Genomic DNA, 18,544 nt, shown 5'->3' on the forward strand with positions numbered 1-18,544 from the left:
TTTAGATTGGAAATATTTGCCTCCAACTGCTTCCGTTTCTGCAACACATCTCGGGTCATCTTTAGGGATTTTGGTTGTATTGTGTCAAGAAACTTGAATAATTGCATCATTCCTTTAAAACTGAGATTCCATGATTGATTCAGCCTCTGTTCGCGGTCTTCCTCATCTTCATCATCATCTTCATCAGCTTTTGACTGACAGTTGTTAAACCGGAAATACACTGGCTGATTCTTGTCATTCACTGCACACTTGATTTTAGCCTCTTTAACAGCCATCAGGGCATTTTTAGGTGGAGCTCCATCTGAGTATGTGAAGAGCAGGACAATGTTTTCAGCAATATCTCTTCCGAATAAAGACTGAACAGCATCAAATATGTATATTTGTCTGTCAGAGAGTCGATTCTGTGTTGCTTTAATCACCAGACACACTGCATGTATTTCATGGATCACTTCAGCAGATTTACTTAAACTAAGCAAACTCTTGGTGATCTTTTTTTCAAGATCGATTCCACGAGTGTCTCCATATCCTGGAGTGTCGATGATTGTTAAATCGATTGGACTCTCTTGTGGATAAAACCCATAAACAGTGACGCTGGAGGTCTGACTGTGGACTGATGTTCGGTCACTCTGATCATCTGTGATCTCAAACCAAATCTTGTCTTCTCTCTGAACACCCAACATGTAGTTGATCATCCAACCCTATCTCACGGCGAATTCGTACTATTTCGTACGAATTAACCAAGTGGCTAAATCGTACGAATTCGTACGAGCTGGGTCGTACGAATTCGTACGATTTGTTCCTTGCATTTAAAACAACCTCGTCAAGGCGAATTCGTACTAATTCGCACGATTTAATTACGTGGTTAAATCGTACTGTATAGTACGATTTCTTGTTCGCGTTGAATAACTCTCGATTGGAAAGCATCGCGATATTAAACAGCAGTTACACGTGCCACATCTCGGTAAGTAGTCTGTCATATGCTGTCCTAATGTCCTTTTATAATGTTCTATATAAGTCCATTATATGTTATTTATGAATCAAATCGGCTCCATAATGCTCGCTGGATTTAATCTGCCATCTCTTACCATGTTTTGTTCCAAAAAGTTGAACATATATCGCTAGCTAGGGTGATTAAACTCGTTAGCGTTAGCTAGCTTCGATCAGTTTATTATGTTCATATTGGTGGAATTATAGCTCAATACGGCAATGCTTACTATGCTTTTACTATAGTTACTGTTATTCTACTGTGTTAATCTGTAGCTAAAGCACAAGCATTTATTTATATATAGTCCTTGTTATTTATGCTGTTAATTCCTTTTATTTACTATGCAAAAATTGTAATTCAGCATTTCTTTTTCTACCTTGCAGTTACTTCAGATCCTACACTAATCCTTCATATAGACTTCCTTCGACATATCAACCCAACGGCTCTTTTAAGAGCCATCTCTTTCAAAAGCGCTCTCTCTCTCTCTCTCTCTCTCTCTCTCACTCACTCACACATACATACACAGCAACTCTTTCCCCCTCCATCCCTCTTCTCTTCCTCCCTCCATCCTTCTTCTCTTCCTCCCTCCCTCCATCCATCCCTCTTCTCTTCCTTTGTGTCTCTGTCTTTTGACTTTTCTTTGATTATTTCTCTTTCTCATCTTCAATATGGCATCTTGTCAAAACTCAGGTTTTGACCAATTATGTCAGGAAGCTGCAATTATTACAAGGGAACTTGAACTCAAAGCTGCCAGTGCTGCACTTGAAGCAGCTACCAAGGAGGCTGAAGAAATTCTACAAACCTTCAACCCTCCACCAGTAATGATGAATACATTTCATTTCAATTTTTTGTTTTGTTTTCATTTAACTACTTTTTAATTCGAATTAATTTGCTGTATTTTTATCTGTTAATATATTTAAAAGACCTAGCTTACGGTCATCTTTGCATTTTGTTTAAACATGAATTTACAAACGAAAAAATATGTCCTTTTTTTTCTAGCTGAAAAAGAAGACCAAACAAGCCTGTAGCACTCGTGTCAGACCAGTCTCTTTTGTAGAGAGGGATGAGTTTGGGCATCTTGTGCCAAAACGGAGAAGGCCAAAACTCACCAAGGCAAACATTTCCAAATGTATGTTTGTTATATTTTACACAATGTATTCTTGCAGCTTATACATGTTTCTCCTCTCATAATGAGTAGCATCATAATCTGGCTGTTCTGTATGCTTCAATTACTCTTAATTTGTTTTTAGCTACAACGATTAACAGTCCAGCTATGTCATCTTTGGAGTCTGGGCAAGTAGAGATTGATCATGGTGAGTAATGACATCAACACTTTTCAAAATAACTAGTCTTGCAGAGTTATTAGTGACTTTTTGTTGTTTCATTGTTCTTAGGTGAAGTTCCATCACAGCCTTCTCACACTGTTTGGCCAGCAGTTGAAGATATAGGTGTGTATGTTTGTATTGTTTAAAGAGTTCTCAGTATAATCACTGCTTTGTAATGATCCGTCTAACCAACTGCCATGAACACTATAATTACTTTAGTTTTTTTTCTAATCCAGAAACTCTTCATCAAGAGGTAGAGGATCTGTTGGCTGATACTGGAGACATTCAGTGCTCAAATCCGACCTCCTCAAACACATGGTCAGTTCGCATGGCCCAGGCTAAAAAGAAGTGGGCAGCTTTGAGGCCCGAGATGGTGGAATCTTTATTAACAGCTGAGTACACGGATATCAGACAGTGCCAGCACTGCCAACTGAAGCGATCTGTTATCCGCTGTAAAGACTGTGTTCCTAAACAGCTGTACTGTGCAGACTGCGATATATTGGCCCATGAAAGGAAACTGCACAACCGAGAGACAGATGTAGAGGGATTCTTTCGGGCCATATCCCCGTCTACTTTGGTGAAGGTGGATATTGACAACCAATTCCATTTTGAGGAAAAAGGCATGTAATTCAGTTGTTTTAGAATTTATAATACCTTCATGTTAATCTATCATGTGAATTTCCATGTAATCATAATAATAACGCAGCTATAGTTTTTTGGTAAAGGTTGAATTTTCTAGCCTTACTTTTTTTCCCAGATTGTCTTTTGCCTCTAGAGACACCTGATCAAATTTGCAGCTGTGCCACTGATACCATTGTGGTGTCAGGAGGTAAAAAGGCTATTCTCATTGGAATTGATGGTGAGTCCAGTGTATTTAAAAAAAATAAATAAATAAATACATTTTTGATTACTTTGTTTTTATACTATACATTATTTCAATAGGTCGCTACAACGTCAGCTTGCCAACCTTCACATGCTCAACATGCCATATGAGCAGAACGACCAGCATCCCACACCTGATCAAGTCTGGTTACTGGCCTGCCACAGCAAGCTGTGAAACACTTTATAAAATTGATGTGTTTGTGTCATACGACCACATGAAATTGACTGCTCCTGGACTTTCTAGACAGTCCTTCGTCAGTTTATTGGAACAGCGGACGGAGTTCTTTGGCCGAGTATTAATTAAATGAACTACTGAATCATTTCCTTTTTTCATCTTTTCATGTTTAGGAGTGAGCGATTACTCTTACATTCTTACAAGGTTTATGTTTTTTTTGTGTGTTATTTCACAGGATGGAAAGATCTGCACAGATGCTTTTCAAAGAAGTTTTTTCGAATGGAGATACTGCCAGTTCCAAATTGATCAGCTCTGTGGACTGAAAGTGTTTGAGTGTCCAGCCTGTTCTCCATTTATGCTTGCTGTGTCAGTCGATGGTAACAGGAAATTGTATCGCTTCAAAAGAGGGTAGCAGAAATTCTATAACACTGTGAAAAGCATTAAAATAATATTTAATGCCAATTAGCTTTTCATTAAGTAATTATGTAATTATATTCAAGGGCTGAAGATCATGGTCTGTTCAAGGGTGTCTTTGTCTGTGAGGATGAAGATGTTTCCAAGTTCGTGGACTACATTAATAAGAAGACAAAGCACGTAGGTTGTATTGTTTTGTCATAGTGCTTTCAAAAATTGTATTTCCTGAACAAAAAATAGCAATGCACATATTCATGTAAACACAATAGCAAAATTAAGACCAATGCATTGAATTGTCATATATTTCTATCTCACATGGCTTGCAGTAAAGCAAAAATTCAACATGTGGTCATTTGAAATGTTTGTCTGTTGGCGTTTTTTCACCCCACTTATTTCCTTAGACATTTATCCACAAACATAATTTAATACAGTGTTGTTGGATCATCACATTTCTTTCTCCTCTTGATAGTCCGCTGGAAAAGGTGTCTGTGGATCGAGTCAGTGGACTGCAGCACGGGAGTCCATCCCAAAGAAAATCAACAAGCTGGATGAGGAGGGGATGGAGGTGGCTGTCTGTCGGCATGGTGTGCTGCTGAGAAGTCTGAACATGATGAGGGGGGAAATATTTGCATATCCGTTGTTTCTCCAAAAGGAGCTGACGCCAAGGAATGTTCAGTTCATGTGCACTGACGTAATATGCAAGTACTGGCCATACCTGCAGAGAGTTGTTAATGATTGTCCAGAGCTTTCTCCTCTCCTGCACATGAAGCCATTCCTGTCAGTGATGCATGCAAAGGCCCACTCTTGGAAATGTGAGGTAAACAGTTTTCCAGAACATGAAATTTGTGACTTGTGTATTTATGATCAGTAATTGTGAATTTGTGTGTGTATTCTAAAAGATGTGGTTGTTTTATTTGTTAAATATTTGATCTCCGTGCACAAGATTAAGTGGGGTGGCCGAAACCAAGAAGGAGCAGGCACCACCTTGGGTGAAGAGGTGGAACAAGTAAACAGCTTCTTGTCGAGAACTGCTATATGCAGTAAATACATGACCAAAGGAGGTAAGTGCATAACTACAAACATATTCAATGCAAAGTTACCTAATGGGACTCAAAAAATCCATTCATTTTTAAATGGCATTAGTATTAAACTTTTACCTGACACTTGATCATCCCTAGAGGTGTTAATGCAAGTCCAACATCATTTTCATATCAGTCTTCTAAACAAACCAAAATGGAAAAAATAGTATGCAACATTAATGGGAGCTATCGATTATTTATATTATTTTACATTGTTTAGCTAGGACAGACATGATTACTATCCAGGCCATGGCATGGAATCAACGCAAAATTGACAACCTTGCAAACGTGCTGTCCCGAAGATTAATAAAGGTATGTTTCTAAATTGCTTTCCTCTTTTACAGGTGACAGCTGTAGTCTTTTAGTGTTTAATTTTGCTGTAGTATTTGCTGTGGTTCAGTAGGCAAGTGGCAACTATAAAGTCAAAACTGTGAATTCCAAGACCAACTTTATGTATTAATAAAAAAAAAAATGTATATCCTGTTTTTCCATTTGAAAAGGGTCAATAATCATGTATGCATCTGTCATTAGTTTTTATCTTTTAACAAATGCACTTTATGGTATTGTTCATTAGACAAAAGCACAAATTCAGGAGGAGTCCCTAAATCTTGATGCACTAAAGACAGAGTTTGCAGTAACAGATGACACACTTAAAGACTGGACCAGTGAAATCCAGCAGTGGGCTGATACAGGTAGGCATATTTTAGATTATTTTAGCACTGTACTTATTGTTTTAACCCTTTCAGTAACAGAACTTTGACTGTAGTGTTGTGTATGACTTTTGTTTCTACTTTTTTTTAAATTTAAGCCTCATCCTTATACCTCTGATGTAATCATAATGTACATGTTTATTTCTATTGTAAAAGCATATCTTATCAATAATTTAGCAACAAGTAAGGAGAATGCAAGCAGTCAACAGGGACTCCAGAAGACAATTGAGACTCTTTATGTGAGCATCAGGCAGAGGAAGCGAGATCTTTACCGTCAAACAGGTTAGATCATTTTAAACATTAAATAATTTTAAAGCTTTTAAAGGCCAATTCACACCACTCAGACAAACACCAACAAATGCATCAAGTCTGTTGGTGTTTGTTGGGATTTGTTTTCTCCTGTCTCAACATGTTCAGTCAGCGTTTGTTGGTGTCTGTTGGGGCAGTTATTTTCATAAATCTCTAAATCTAATGGCCAGCTTGATTGTTGGTGTTTGTTGGCATTAATCTGTGTGGTGTGAGTTGGCCTTAAAGCGGACATATTATCCCCCTTTTTACAAGCTGTAATAAAAGAATGTGTCTGTGAAGTTTCAATTCAAAATATCCCAGGCAGGGCTGGGCGATATATCGCATGTGATTGTCACGTGCATTTCGTCAGTAAAGCCGGTTCCCTGATTACCGCTAAATCACCATCACCTGCTTTCAAATGGAGCGGCATTTAATAGACAGAGCCGTACATCACTGACAAGCCACGCAATATCACGTTCAATATCACAGATGAATCGCCTTCGATAATGAACGTGATATTGCGTAGCTTGTCAGTCAACTACGGTTCTGTCTATTAAATGCTGCTCCATTTGAAAGCAGGTGATGGCGATTTAGCGGTAATCAGGGAACCGGCTTTACTGACGAAATGCGAATGACAATCGCATGCGATATATCGCCCAGCCCTAATCCCAGGGATTATTTATTATAGTATGTTTTATTTGGGTGTGAGCAAAAACATGGTGTTTTCAAGTGTCTTTTTAAATACAAATGATCAGCTGCTTTCACTCCCTTTTCAAGAGTGTGTAACCTTTATAGCTTGTGCTAGTTTGGATTCTCCAGCATCAACAACTGGAGTCTGAAGAATCTCATGCAGTGAATAAAAATGTTTGTGATCCAAATTCATATTCAGAACATGCAAGTACCACATTATATATTGTGAATGTTTGTGTGGGTTTTTACACCTACTGTATGGCTAATGTGGCTAAACTTTTTGTCTCTATTCACAGAGATCAGAGCTATGTCATTAATTTGTTTTTAAGTACTAAAAGTGTGCTTCAGAATTATAGACAGTGAGCGTTTTCAGGTTAAAAATAACAAGCTCTGGTCTCTGTGAATACAGTAAGAGACAATGGTAACTTTAGCCACATTAGCACATTCAGAAAGGCGATTGCGAAAACACGTTATAAGGTGCAGTACTTGCATGTTCTGGATATGAAAAGTTTAATCACAAATAGGGCTGAATGATTAATTGCATTTGTGATAATATCACAATATGATAAAATACGATTTTTTAAATGCAAAGGCTGCGATTACACTCTGGTCACGTGACATTCGAGAGAGTAAAGCAGTGTTCAGAGTAAGCATCAACTTGGCATGTTACGCATATAGGCCTGGCCTACAGGAACAGTTTATGTTTAACCTAATATTGTGTTGGTCATACTAGGGGTGGGAGAAAAAAAACAATGCATCACGATTCTCTCTCCCAACGATTCTGGATCGATTCTGAGCTTAGTTTTTAACCACAGATATTCATTATTACAGCCATCAACAGATTAGTTATATTGTGTGAATAGCTGAAACATTATATCACTATCTGCTCTAGAGAGGGTATAAACATGGCGGACTGTGTGCGGCTCCCTTAGGGATCTATGCTAATAGGGCAGAGATCATTGCCAGTGAATGGGGCTTTTCCCTTCAATGATGTCACAGTAGGGAGAAAACTGTGACAGTGCATTTTCAGACACTGCTTCTGATTTATGGGGATCATTAAAAAAAAATAGATTTTTATGATTGTAGGGTGGTTGGTTATACACACAGGGGACACAATGTTCAAAAAGTGAATTTTACATAATAGGCCCTCTTAACAATTTCTACACTCTGTTGTGGTGTTTTATAAAAGTGAGACCTTAGATAGCACTAAGCTGAAGAACTTTGGGAAAGGAAATAAATGTCATGTTCTTTAACAAATATGTACAGTATTTTGCATTTTAATTAATTTAAGAAAGAGTCTTAAATTGCACATATTATGGCATTGCATTTGTCTTTTCAGATGGAAACAAAAGAAGACACAAACTCCGTAGAAAAATTTTGGAGGAAAAGGCCAAATTTAGTGCAGCTGTGGATGAGTACAACAGGGAAGCACCTGAAAAGCTGCAGTCAGCCGACTCAATTCTGGCATGTGAGAGCTATGCATGGCCATGGGTACTGGATGAGCGTGGTATGTTATGTTACTCATTTAGATGTGTGTACTGTATTTACAGTATGTAGCAGCTTATCTGCTTACAGTGGATGTTGTGTATACCTATTGTGCAGCAGGACATCTTGCATGCTTTAGGTTTAGGGTTAGGGTTAGGGTTATTAAATAAGTTTGTAGTATATTGATAGATATGATGAATATAAAATAGTTGTCATTAATGAAATGTATAATACATTCATAAAAATTGTAGCTTTGATAATTGTTTCTGTTTATACATGCAAACGTCAGAATTTTTTTAAAATTTATATTCATTTTTTAATTAAATATTTAAACACCTTTGTACAAAGTATATTGATAAACTATTCATGTCATTATTTTTGGAAATATCTTCACAGATAATCTTGTCACCAAAAAAAGGGCCTTTGACCAACTGATGCTGCTAAAGCGCCTTACCGAAGAGGAGTGCATTGTCCTGAATGAAATCAGGAATCACTGGAAAAGCCTCAAAAGGGATCTGTCTCTTCTAAATGACCTTTCATGTCATGTTGCTGTTGAATCTCTCTCTCTCTCTCACTCACTCACACATACATACACAGCAACTCTTTCCCCCTCCATCCCTCTTCTCTTCCTCCCTCCATCCTTCTTCTCTTCCTCCCTCCCTCCATCCATCCCTCTTCTCTTCCTTTGTCTCTCTGTCTTTTGACTTTTCTTTGATTATTTCTCTTTCTCATCTTCAATATGGCATCTTGTCAAAACTCAGGTTTTGACCAATTATGTCAGGAAGCTGCAATTATTACAAGGGAACTTGAACTCAAAGCTGCCAGTGCTGCACTTGAAGCAGCTACCAAGGAGGCTGAAGAAATTCTACAAACCTTCAACCCTCCACCAGTAATGATGAATACATTTCATTTCAATTTTTTGTTTTGTTTTCATTTAACTACTTTTTAATTCGAATTAATTTGCTGTATTTTTATCTGTTAATATATTTAAAAGACCTAGCTTACGGTCATCTTTGCATTTTGTTTAAACATGAATTTACAAACGAAAAAATATGTCCTTTTTTTTCTAGCTGAAAAAGAAGACCAAACAAGCCTGTAGCACTCGTGTCAGACCAGTCTCTTTTGTAGAGAGGGATGAGTTTGGGCATCTTGTGCCAAAACGGAGAAGGCCAAAACTCACCAAGGCAAACATTTCCAAATGTATGTTTGTTATATTTTACACAATGTATTCTTGCAGCTTATACATGTTTCTCCTCTCATAATGAGTAGCATCATAATCTGGCTGTTCTGTATGCTTCAATTACTCTTAATTTGTTTTTAGCTACAACGATTAACAGTCCAGCTATGTCATCTTTGGAGTCTGGGCAAGTAGACATTGATCATGGTGAGTAATGACATCAACACTTTTCAAAATAACTAGTCTTGCAGAGTTATTAGTGACTTTTTGTTGTTTCATTGTTCTTAGGTGAAGTTCCATCACAGCCTTCTCACACTGTTTGGCCAGCAGTTGAAGATATAGGTGTGTATGTTTGTATTGTTTAAAGAGTTCTCAGTATAATCACTGCTTTGTAATGATCCGTCTAACCAACTGCCATGAACACTATAATTACTTTAGTTTTTTTTCTAATCCAGAAACTCTTCATCAAGAGGTAGAGGATCTGTTGGCTGATACTGGAGACATTCAGTGCTCAAATCCGACCTCCTCAAACACATGGTCAGTTCGCATGGCCCAGGCTAAAAAGAAGTGGGCAGCTTTGAGGCCCGAGATGGTGGAATCTTTATTAACAGCTGAGTACACGGATATCAGACAGTGCCAGCACTGCCAACTGAAGCGATCTGTTATCCGCTGTAAAGACTGTGTTCCTAAACAGCTGTACTGTGCAGACTGCGATATATTGGCCCATGAAAGGAAACTGCACAACCGAGAGACAGATGTAGAGGGATTCTTTCGGGCCATATCCCCGTCTACTTTGGTGAAGGTGGATATTGACAACCAATTCCATTTTGAGGAAAAAGGCATGTAATTCAGTTGTTTTAGAATTTATAATACCTTCATGTTAATCTATCATGTGAATTTCCATGTAATCATAATAATAACGCAGCTATAGTTTTTTGGTAAAGGTTGAATTTTCTAGCCTTACTTTTTTTCCCAGATTGTCTTTTGCCTCTAGAGACACCTGATCAAATTTGCAGCTGTGCGCCACTGATACCATTGTGGTGTCAGGAGGTAAAAAGGCTATTCTCATTGGAATTGATGGTGAGTCCAGTGTATTTAAAAAAATAAATAAATAAATACATTTTTGATTACTTTGTTTTTATACTATACATTATTTCAATAGGTCGCTACAACGTCAGCTTGCCAACCTTCACATGCTCAACATGCCATATGAGCAGAACGACCAGCATCCCACACCTGATCAAGTCTGGTTACTGGCCTGCCACAGCAAGCTGTGAAACACTTTATAAAATTGATGTGTTTGTGTCATACGACCACATGAAATTGACTGCTCCTGGACTTTCTAGACAGTCCTTCGTCAGTTTATTGGAACAGCGGACGGAGTTCTTTGGCCGAGTATTAATTAAATGAACTACTGAATCATTTCCTTTTTTCATCTTTTCATGTTTAGGAGTGAGCGATTACTCTTACATTCTTACAAGGTTTATGTTTTTTTTGTGTGTTATTTCACAGGATGGAAAGATCTGCACAGATGCTTTTCAAAGAAGTTTTTTCGAATGGAGATACTGCCAGTTCCAAATTGATCAGCTCTGTGGACTGAAAGTGTTTGAGTGTCCAGCCTGTTCTCCATTTATGCTTGCTGTGTCAGTCGATGGTAACAGGAAATTGTATCGCTTCAAAAGAGGGTAGCAGAAATTCTATAACACTGTGAAAAGCATTAAAATAATATTTAATGCCAATTAGCTTTTCATTAAGTAATTATGTAATTATATTCAAGGGCTGAAGATCATGGTCTGTTCAAGGGTGTCTTTGTCTGTGAGGATGAAGATGTTTCCAAGTTCGTGGACTACATTAATAAGAAGACAAAGCACGTAGGTTGTATTGTTTTGTCATAGTGCTTTCAAAAATTGTATTTCCTGAACAAAAAATAGCAATGCACATATTCATGTAAACACAATAGCAAAATTAAGACCAATGCATTGAATTGTCATATATTTCTATCTCACATGGCTTGCAGTAAAGCAAAAATTCAACATGTGGTCATTTGAAATGTTTGTCTGTTGGCGTTTTTTCACCCCACTTATTTCCTTAGACATTTATCCACAAACATAATTTAATACAGTGTTGTTGGATCATCACATTTCTTTCTCCTCTTGATAGTCCGCTGGAAAAGGTGTCTGTGGATCGAGTCAGTGGACTGCAGCACGGGAGTCCATCCCAAAGAAAATCAACAAGCTGGATGAGGAGGGGATGGAGGTGGCTGTCTGTCGGCATGGTGTGCTGCTGAGAAGTCTGAACATGATGAGGGGGGAAATATTTGCATATCCGTTGTTTCTCCAAAAGGAGCTGACGCCAAGGAATGTTCAGTTCATGTGCACTGACGTAATATGCAAGTACTGGCCATACCTGCAGAGAGTTGTTAATGATTGTCCAGAGCTTTCTCCTCTCCTGCACATGAAGCCATTCCTGTCAGTGATGCATGCAAAGGCCCACTCTTGGAAATGTGAGGTAAACAGTTTTCCAGAACATGAAATTTGTGACTTGTGTATTTATGATCAGTAATTGTGAATTTGTGTGTGTATTCTAAAAGATGTGGTTGTTTTATTTGTTAAATATTTGATCTCCGTGCACAAGATTAAGTGGGGTGGCCGAAACCAAGAAGGAGCAGGCACCACCTTGGGTGAAGAGGTGGAACAAGTAAACAGCTTCTTGTCGAGAACTGCTATATGCAGTAAATACATGACCAAAGGAGGTAAGTGCATAACTACAAACATATTCAATGCAAAGTTACCTAATGGGACTCAAAAAATCCATTCATTTTTAAATGGCATTAGTATTAAACTTTTACCTGACACTTGATCATCCCTAGAGGTGTTAATGCAAGTCCAACATCATTTTCATATCAGTCTTCTAAACAAACCAAAATGGAAAAAATAGTATGCAACATTAATGGGAGCTATCGATTATTTATATTATTTTACATTGTTTAGCTAGGACAGACATGATTACTATCCAGGCCATGGCATGGAATCAACGCAAAATTGACAACCTTGCAAACGTGCTGTCCCGAAGATTAATAAAGGTATGTTTCTAAATTGCTTTCCTCTTTTACAGGTGACAGCTGTAGTCTTTTAGTGTTTAATTTTGCTGTAGTATTTGCTGTGGTTCAGTAGGCAAGTGGCAACTATAAAGTCAAAACTGTGAATTCCAAGACCAACTTTATGTATTAATAAAAAAAAAAAATGTATATCCTGTTTTTCCATTTGAAAAGGGTCAATAATCATGTATGCATCTGTCATTAGTTTTTATCTTTTAACAAATGCACTTTATGGTATTGTTCATTAGACAAAAGCACAAATTCAGGAGGAGTCCCTAAATCTTGATGCACTAAAGACAGAGTTTGCAGTAACAGATGACACACTTAAAGACTGGACCAGTGAAATCCAGCAGTGGGCTGATACAGGTAGGCATATTTTAGATTATTTTAGCACTGTACTTATTGTTTTAACCCTTTCAGTAACAGAACTTTGACTGTAGTGTTGTGTATGACTTTTGTTTCTACTTTTTTTTAAATTTAAGCCTCATCCTTATACCTCTGATGTAATCATAATGTACATGTTTATTTCTATTGTAAAAGCATATCTTATCAATAATTTAGCAACAAGTAAGGAGAATGCAAGCAGTCAACAGGGACTCCAGAAGACAATTGAGACTCTTTATGTGAGCATCAGGCAGAGGAAGCGAGATCTTTACCGTCAAACAGGTTAGATCATTTTAAACATTAAATAATTTTAAAGCTTTTAAAGGCCAATTCACACCACTCAGACAAACACCAACAAATGCATCAAGTCTGTTGGTGTTTGTTGGGATTTGTTTTCTCCTGTCTCAACATGTTCAGTCAGCGTTTGTTGGTGTCTGTTGGGGCAGTTATTTTCATAAATCTCTAAATCTAATGGCCAGCTTGATTGTTGGTGTTTGTTGGCATTAATCTGTGTGGTGTGAGTTGGCCTTAAAGCGGACATATTATCCCCCTTTTTACAAGCTGTAATAAAAGAATGTGTCTGTGAAGTTTCAATTCAAAATATCCCAGGCAGGGCTGGGCGATATATCGCATGTGATTGTCACGTGCATTTCGTCAGTAAAGCCGGTTCCCTGATTACCGCTAAATCACCATCACCTGCTTTCAAATGGAGCGGCATTTAATAGACAGAGCCGTACATCACTGACAAGCCACGCAATATCACGTTCAATATCACAGATGAATCGCCTTCGATAATGAACGTGATATTGCGTAGCTTGTCAGTCAACTACGGTTCTGTCTATTAAATGCTGCTCCATTTGAAAGCAGGTGATGGCGATTTAGCGGTAATCAGGGAACCGGCTTTACTGACGAAATGCGAATGACAATCGCATGCGATATATCGCCCAGCCCTAATCCCAGGGATTATTTATTATAGTATGTTTTATTTGGGTGTGAGCAAAAACATGGTGTTTTCAAGTGTCTTTTTAAATACAAATGATCAGCTGCTTTCACTCCCTTTTCAAGAGTGTGTAACCTTTATAGCTTGTGCTAGTTTGGATTCTCCAGCATCAACAACTGGAGTCTGAAGAATCTCATGCAGTGAATAAAAATGTTTGTGATCCAAATTCATATTCAGAACATGCAAGTACCACATTATATATTGTGAATGTTTGTGTGGGTTTTTACACCTACTGTATGGCTAATGTGGCTAAACTTTTTGTCTCTATTCACAGAGATCAGAGCTATGTCATTAATTTGTTTTTAAGTACTAAAAGTGTGCTTCAGAATTATAGACAGTGAGCGTTTTCAGGTTAAAAATAACAAGCTCTGGTCTCTGTGAATACAGTAAGAGACAATGGTAACTTTAGCCACATTAGCACATTCAGAAAGGCGATTGCGAAAACACGTTATAAGGTGCAGTACTTGCATGTTCTGGATATGAAAAGTTTAATCACAAATAGGGCTGAATGATTAATTGCATTTGTGATAATATCACAATATGATAAAATACGATTTTTTAAATGCAAAGGCTGCGATTACACTCTGGTCACGTGACATTCGAGAGAGTAAAGCAGTGTTCAGAGTAAGCATCAACTTGGCATGTTACGCATATAGGCCTGGCCTACAGGAACAGTTTATGTTTAACCTAATATTGTGTTGGTCATACTAGGGGTGGGAGAAAAAAAACAATGCATCACGATTCTCTCTCCCAACGATTCTGGATCGATTCTGAGCTTAGTTTTTAACCACAGATATTCATTATTACAGCCATCAACAGATTAGTTATATTGTGTGAATAGCTGAAACATTATATCACTATCTGCTCTAGAGAGGGTATAAACATGGCGGACTGTGTGCGGCTCCCTTAGGGATCTATGCTAATAGGGCAGAGATCATTGCCAGTGAATGGGGCTTTTCCCTTCAATGATGTCACAGTAGGGAGAAAACTGTGACAGTGCATTTTCAGACACTGCTTCTGATTTATGGGGATCATTAAAAAAAAATAGATTTTTATGATTGTAGGGTGGTTGGTTATACACACAGGGGACACAATGTTCAAAAAGTGAATTTTACATAATAGGCCCTCTTAACAATTTCTACACTCTGTTGTGGTGTTTTATAAAAGTGAGACCTTAGATAGCACTAAGCTGAAGAACTTTGGGAAAGGAAATAAATGTCATGTTCTTTAACAAATATGTACAGTATTTTGCATTTTAATTAATTTAAGAAAGAGTCTTAAATTGCACATATTATGGCATTGCATTTGTCTTTTCAGATGGAAACAAAAGAAGACACAAACTCCGTAGAAAAATTTTGGAGGAAAAGGCCAAATTTAGTGCAGCTGTGGATGAGTACAACAGGGAAGCACCTGAAAAGCTGCAGTCAGCCGACTCAATTCTGGCATGTGAGAGCTATGCATGGCCATGGGTACTGGATGAGCGTGGTATGTTATGTTACTCATTTAGATGTGTGTACTGTATTTACAGTATGTAGCAGCTTATCTGCTTACAGTGGATGTTGTGTATACCTATTGTGCAGCAGGACATCTTGCATGCTTTAGGTTTAGGGTTAGGGTTAGGGTTATTAAATAAGTTTGTAGTATATTGATAGATATGATGAATATAAAATAGTTGTCATTAATGAAATGTATAATACATTCATAAAAATTGTAGCTTTGATAATTGTTTCTGTTTATACATGCAAACGTCAGAATTTTTTTAAAATTTATATTCATTTTTTAATTAAATATTTAAACACCTTTGTACAAAGTATATTGATAAACTATTCATGTCATTATTTTTGGAAATATCTTCACAGATAATCTTGTCACCAAAAAAAGGGCCTTTGACCAACTGATGCTGCTAAAGCGCCTTACCGAAGAGGAGTGCATTGTCCTGAATGAAATCAGGAATCACTGGAAAAGCCTCAAAAGGGATCTGTCTCTTCTAAATGACCTTTCATGTCATGTTGCTGTTGATATAACAAAGAAGAGTAAGTACTACATCTCTGTTAATTTTGTTAAAAAACAATATTAAAATCAATATGTCCATAATATCTTGCACTTTAACTGAATCTCTGTTAATAATCCATAATCGCTTTCTTCAATTGGTGAATAAGTTAATTGATGCTGTAATTGCAGAAAATTAAAGCAGAATAGAACCTCCTTAAAATGACTATAAATGATTATAACTCCTTAAAATGATTTATAATTTTGTGTTTTTGTGTTACTTACAGAACAGGACTCTGACCTTTCCAAAAGTGGAATTCTGGGACTTCACGCTCTACTACAGAAAAAACTATGCTACCTAAAAAGTCACATATCCTCGGTTCGGCAGCTGTACGGTAGTGTCCTAGACAATTGTGAGGTGTGTGAGGAACTGCAAGATGATGATTACCTTAACATGGATGAGGATTATATCCAGTATGGTTCAGAGGATGAGGAGGAGGATGAAGACGAAGTTTCATTTGAAATTTAAAAACCTTGTAAATCATTACTGTGAAAAAACTGAGTAACATACACTAATTTATGATACTCATTTAATTTCCATTAAATCTTAACTGTCTATATTACTTGATAAAACACTGACAAGGTGTTGTGCAAATGTGTAATCCTACTGTTAAATTCTTGTTTTTATATTAAATTTCATAATTTACATGGTAAAAATTGCACTGTAAAATATTACTTGCATTCACTATTATTTATTGTTAAATAGCTTCTTGATGTAACCTGTAATATTCATGACTATATGTACAATGTTTTACCAAAATGTACCAAATTCATGACAAATTCACAGAGAAGCTCCCAACCAGTTTTGTTGTTTACAGTATGAGTGTGCTGCAGATTTGTCCAATAAATGTGCTAAACTGCTTTGCTCTAGAGCTGATATAACTAAAATGCCTACCCAGGTCCTTTTTCATCCTTGCCCTAATAGACTGATTGACAACTGGTTTATTTGATTTTTAGCCCATTTCAGGTGAGTACTGTTGGATTTGTGTGTAATGATTCAAATTCAGGATCTTATTTCAGGCTTAAGACTGTTTTCAGAAGCTTACATGTGCCACATTTTTTTAAAAGCCTAAAAACAGCTCAAACATGCATTTTAGTCCAGGACTATCTTAAGCCTTGTCTGTGAAACTGGGGGTAAATGTTTATGTATTTAATATGTGTAATTAATTAATATATTTAATTAATATTACTTAACCCCATGGTGTATGCAATGGATGGAAACCATTTGGCCCTTGCTTAGAAGAGCCTAACTTAAAGCCTATTTCTACATCAGGTTAACCACACAAAGGAATCTATCGTTTAAAAATGCTAGTTTACGTTTAATGGGAAATTATAAATGTATAAAACATAACCAAATAAATGTTTATAGGAATCTTGCATTCATCTCATTAATAAATTCGCCATATAAAACCGGAAGATCCTGTCGTAATTGACCATATATGTAGACGTGTGCATGGCGCCTCTTTTGAACTGCGTTGTCATTGGCTCCACAGCACCGGCAGGAACCGCTCTGGTTGGTTGATCTTTAAACCCCTATTAAAAAGCGCTTCTTGTTGCAAAGTACGTTTTGCTGTTAATATTATGCCACTTATACATTCAGTTAACAATACCACGTTGCTATGTTGAGAGAAATTACCCCATTATCGACATCCCAACCCTAACCCTAATCCTAAGCACACACTTCAAAGAACTACAAGTATCAGCGCCATGATTTCACGTTCCATCGACAGAATGGCGGAGGCTTATGGGTAATGTAGTTTAAAAACGTTTACTTATTAAATAAAATAAATTCCATCTTTAAAGAATCAATGGATATTTAAATATGTTAATTGGGCAAACCTCTGTGACATATTTAAGAGATATGCTGAAATTTTGTATATTACTATGCACACTTTTTAAAACGCATTTATACCACCTTTCTATATATGTCAGGAAACTGTATCTAACATTATTTATTAAACACAACATAAAGAGTTGTCCTGCAAATTTTCTTTTAAATATACTAATCAGACTTTGATTTACAGTCATTCAAAGTATGCATTTTTTTGCTCTTCAAGGGGTCACTACTGGGCCCCTGGGGGTGGAAGGGCAATAAATCCTACACATATGTATTCTCCTCATCATGTACAACAAACTATGTTGAGTCACATTTATATTCTAGAATTTTATCTTTTTCCTCTTTTCCATATTTTCATTATGCTTGTATCAGTTTTTGATGGGTATTGTGAGACTCTGATCTGATGAAAAAAAAAAAAAAAAAGAATCAAAACTTAATCACTTTTACTTTGCAGCACTGATATTTATGATATGTTTTACATGCATAATTCTAAATAAATACATGCAGTGGGTATTTCGCTGTGATTTGTCTGAGATGCACCTGACTGTGATGTCAAGATGTCAAGGGCATTGTCTGGAGTCCTGCCTGGTTACTTCTGTGCAACAAGTTAGTGAGGCACAAGAGTTTCTTAATTCCCAAGTTATAGTGATCGCAGGGGATGGGACACCATCTGACTCAGTGTGAGGGCCACCAGTGGATAATAGAGATATGTGGTGACTGAACCAGTTATCTAGCTTATGTGCATACAGTGGGAATTTATACCACAAGCAGTTGTCAAAAATGTTAAAAACTTATATGGCTATATTACATACTGATTATCTCTTTTTATATCTGTGTTTTATAAACAGTGGCATTGGGTGAACCTGAAACAACTAATCCAACTTATATGTATAACAGAAGTTGTCACATTTGTTGTAGTGCTTTATACAAGATTGATTCAAAGCTCAGTAATAAACAGAAAAATATT

General features: G+C 37.0%; 1 protein-coding gene across 1 annotated transcript; it reads left to right on the forward strand.

Annotated features, from left to right (window-relative positions):
* Positions 1–738: 738 nt before the first annotated feature.
* LOC125257230 lies at positions 739–17,150 on the forward strand. Its single transcript, XM_048173695.1, has 34 exons — positions 739–961; positions 1,369–1,803; positions 1,985–2,114; positions 2,236–2,298; positions 2,380–2,433; positions 2,547–2,930; positions 3,068–3,169; positions 3,253–3,485; positions 3,603–3,775; positions 3,868–3,961; positions 4,251–4,598; positions 4,725–4,842; positions 5,081–5,172; positions 5,435–5,552; positions 5,748–5,852; positions 7,888–8,055; positions 8,430–8,720; positions 8,795–8,922; positions 9,104–9,233; positions 9,355–9,417; positions 9,499–9,552; positions 9,666–10,006; positions 10,227–10,290; positions 10,373–10,605; positions 10,723–10,895; positions 10,988–11,081; positions 11,371–11,718; positions 11,845–11,962; positions 12,201–12,292; positions 12,556–12,673; positions 12,869–12,973; positions 15,009–15,176; positions 15,551–15,724; positions 15,968–17,150. The coding sequence occupies exons 2-34, from the start codon at positions 1,654–1,656 to the stop codon at positions 16,207–16,209; spliced, it is 5,268 nt and encodes a 1,755-aa protein (XP_048029652.1). The 5' UTR covers positions 739–961; positions 1,369–1,653; the 3' UTR covers positions 16,210–17,150.
* The last annotated feature ends 1,394 nt before the right edge of the window (positions 17,151–18,544 follow it).

This window comes from Megalobrama amblycephala, linkage group LG21 (assembly GCF_018812025.1).
Source record: "Megalobrama amblycephala isolate DHTTF-2021 linkage group LG21, ASM1881202v1, whole genome shotgun sequence".
NCBI lineage: Eukaryota > Metazoa > Chordata > Actinopteri > Cypriniformes > Xenocyprididae > Megalobrama > Megalobrama amblycephala.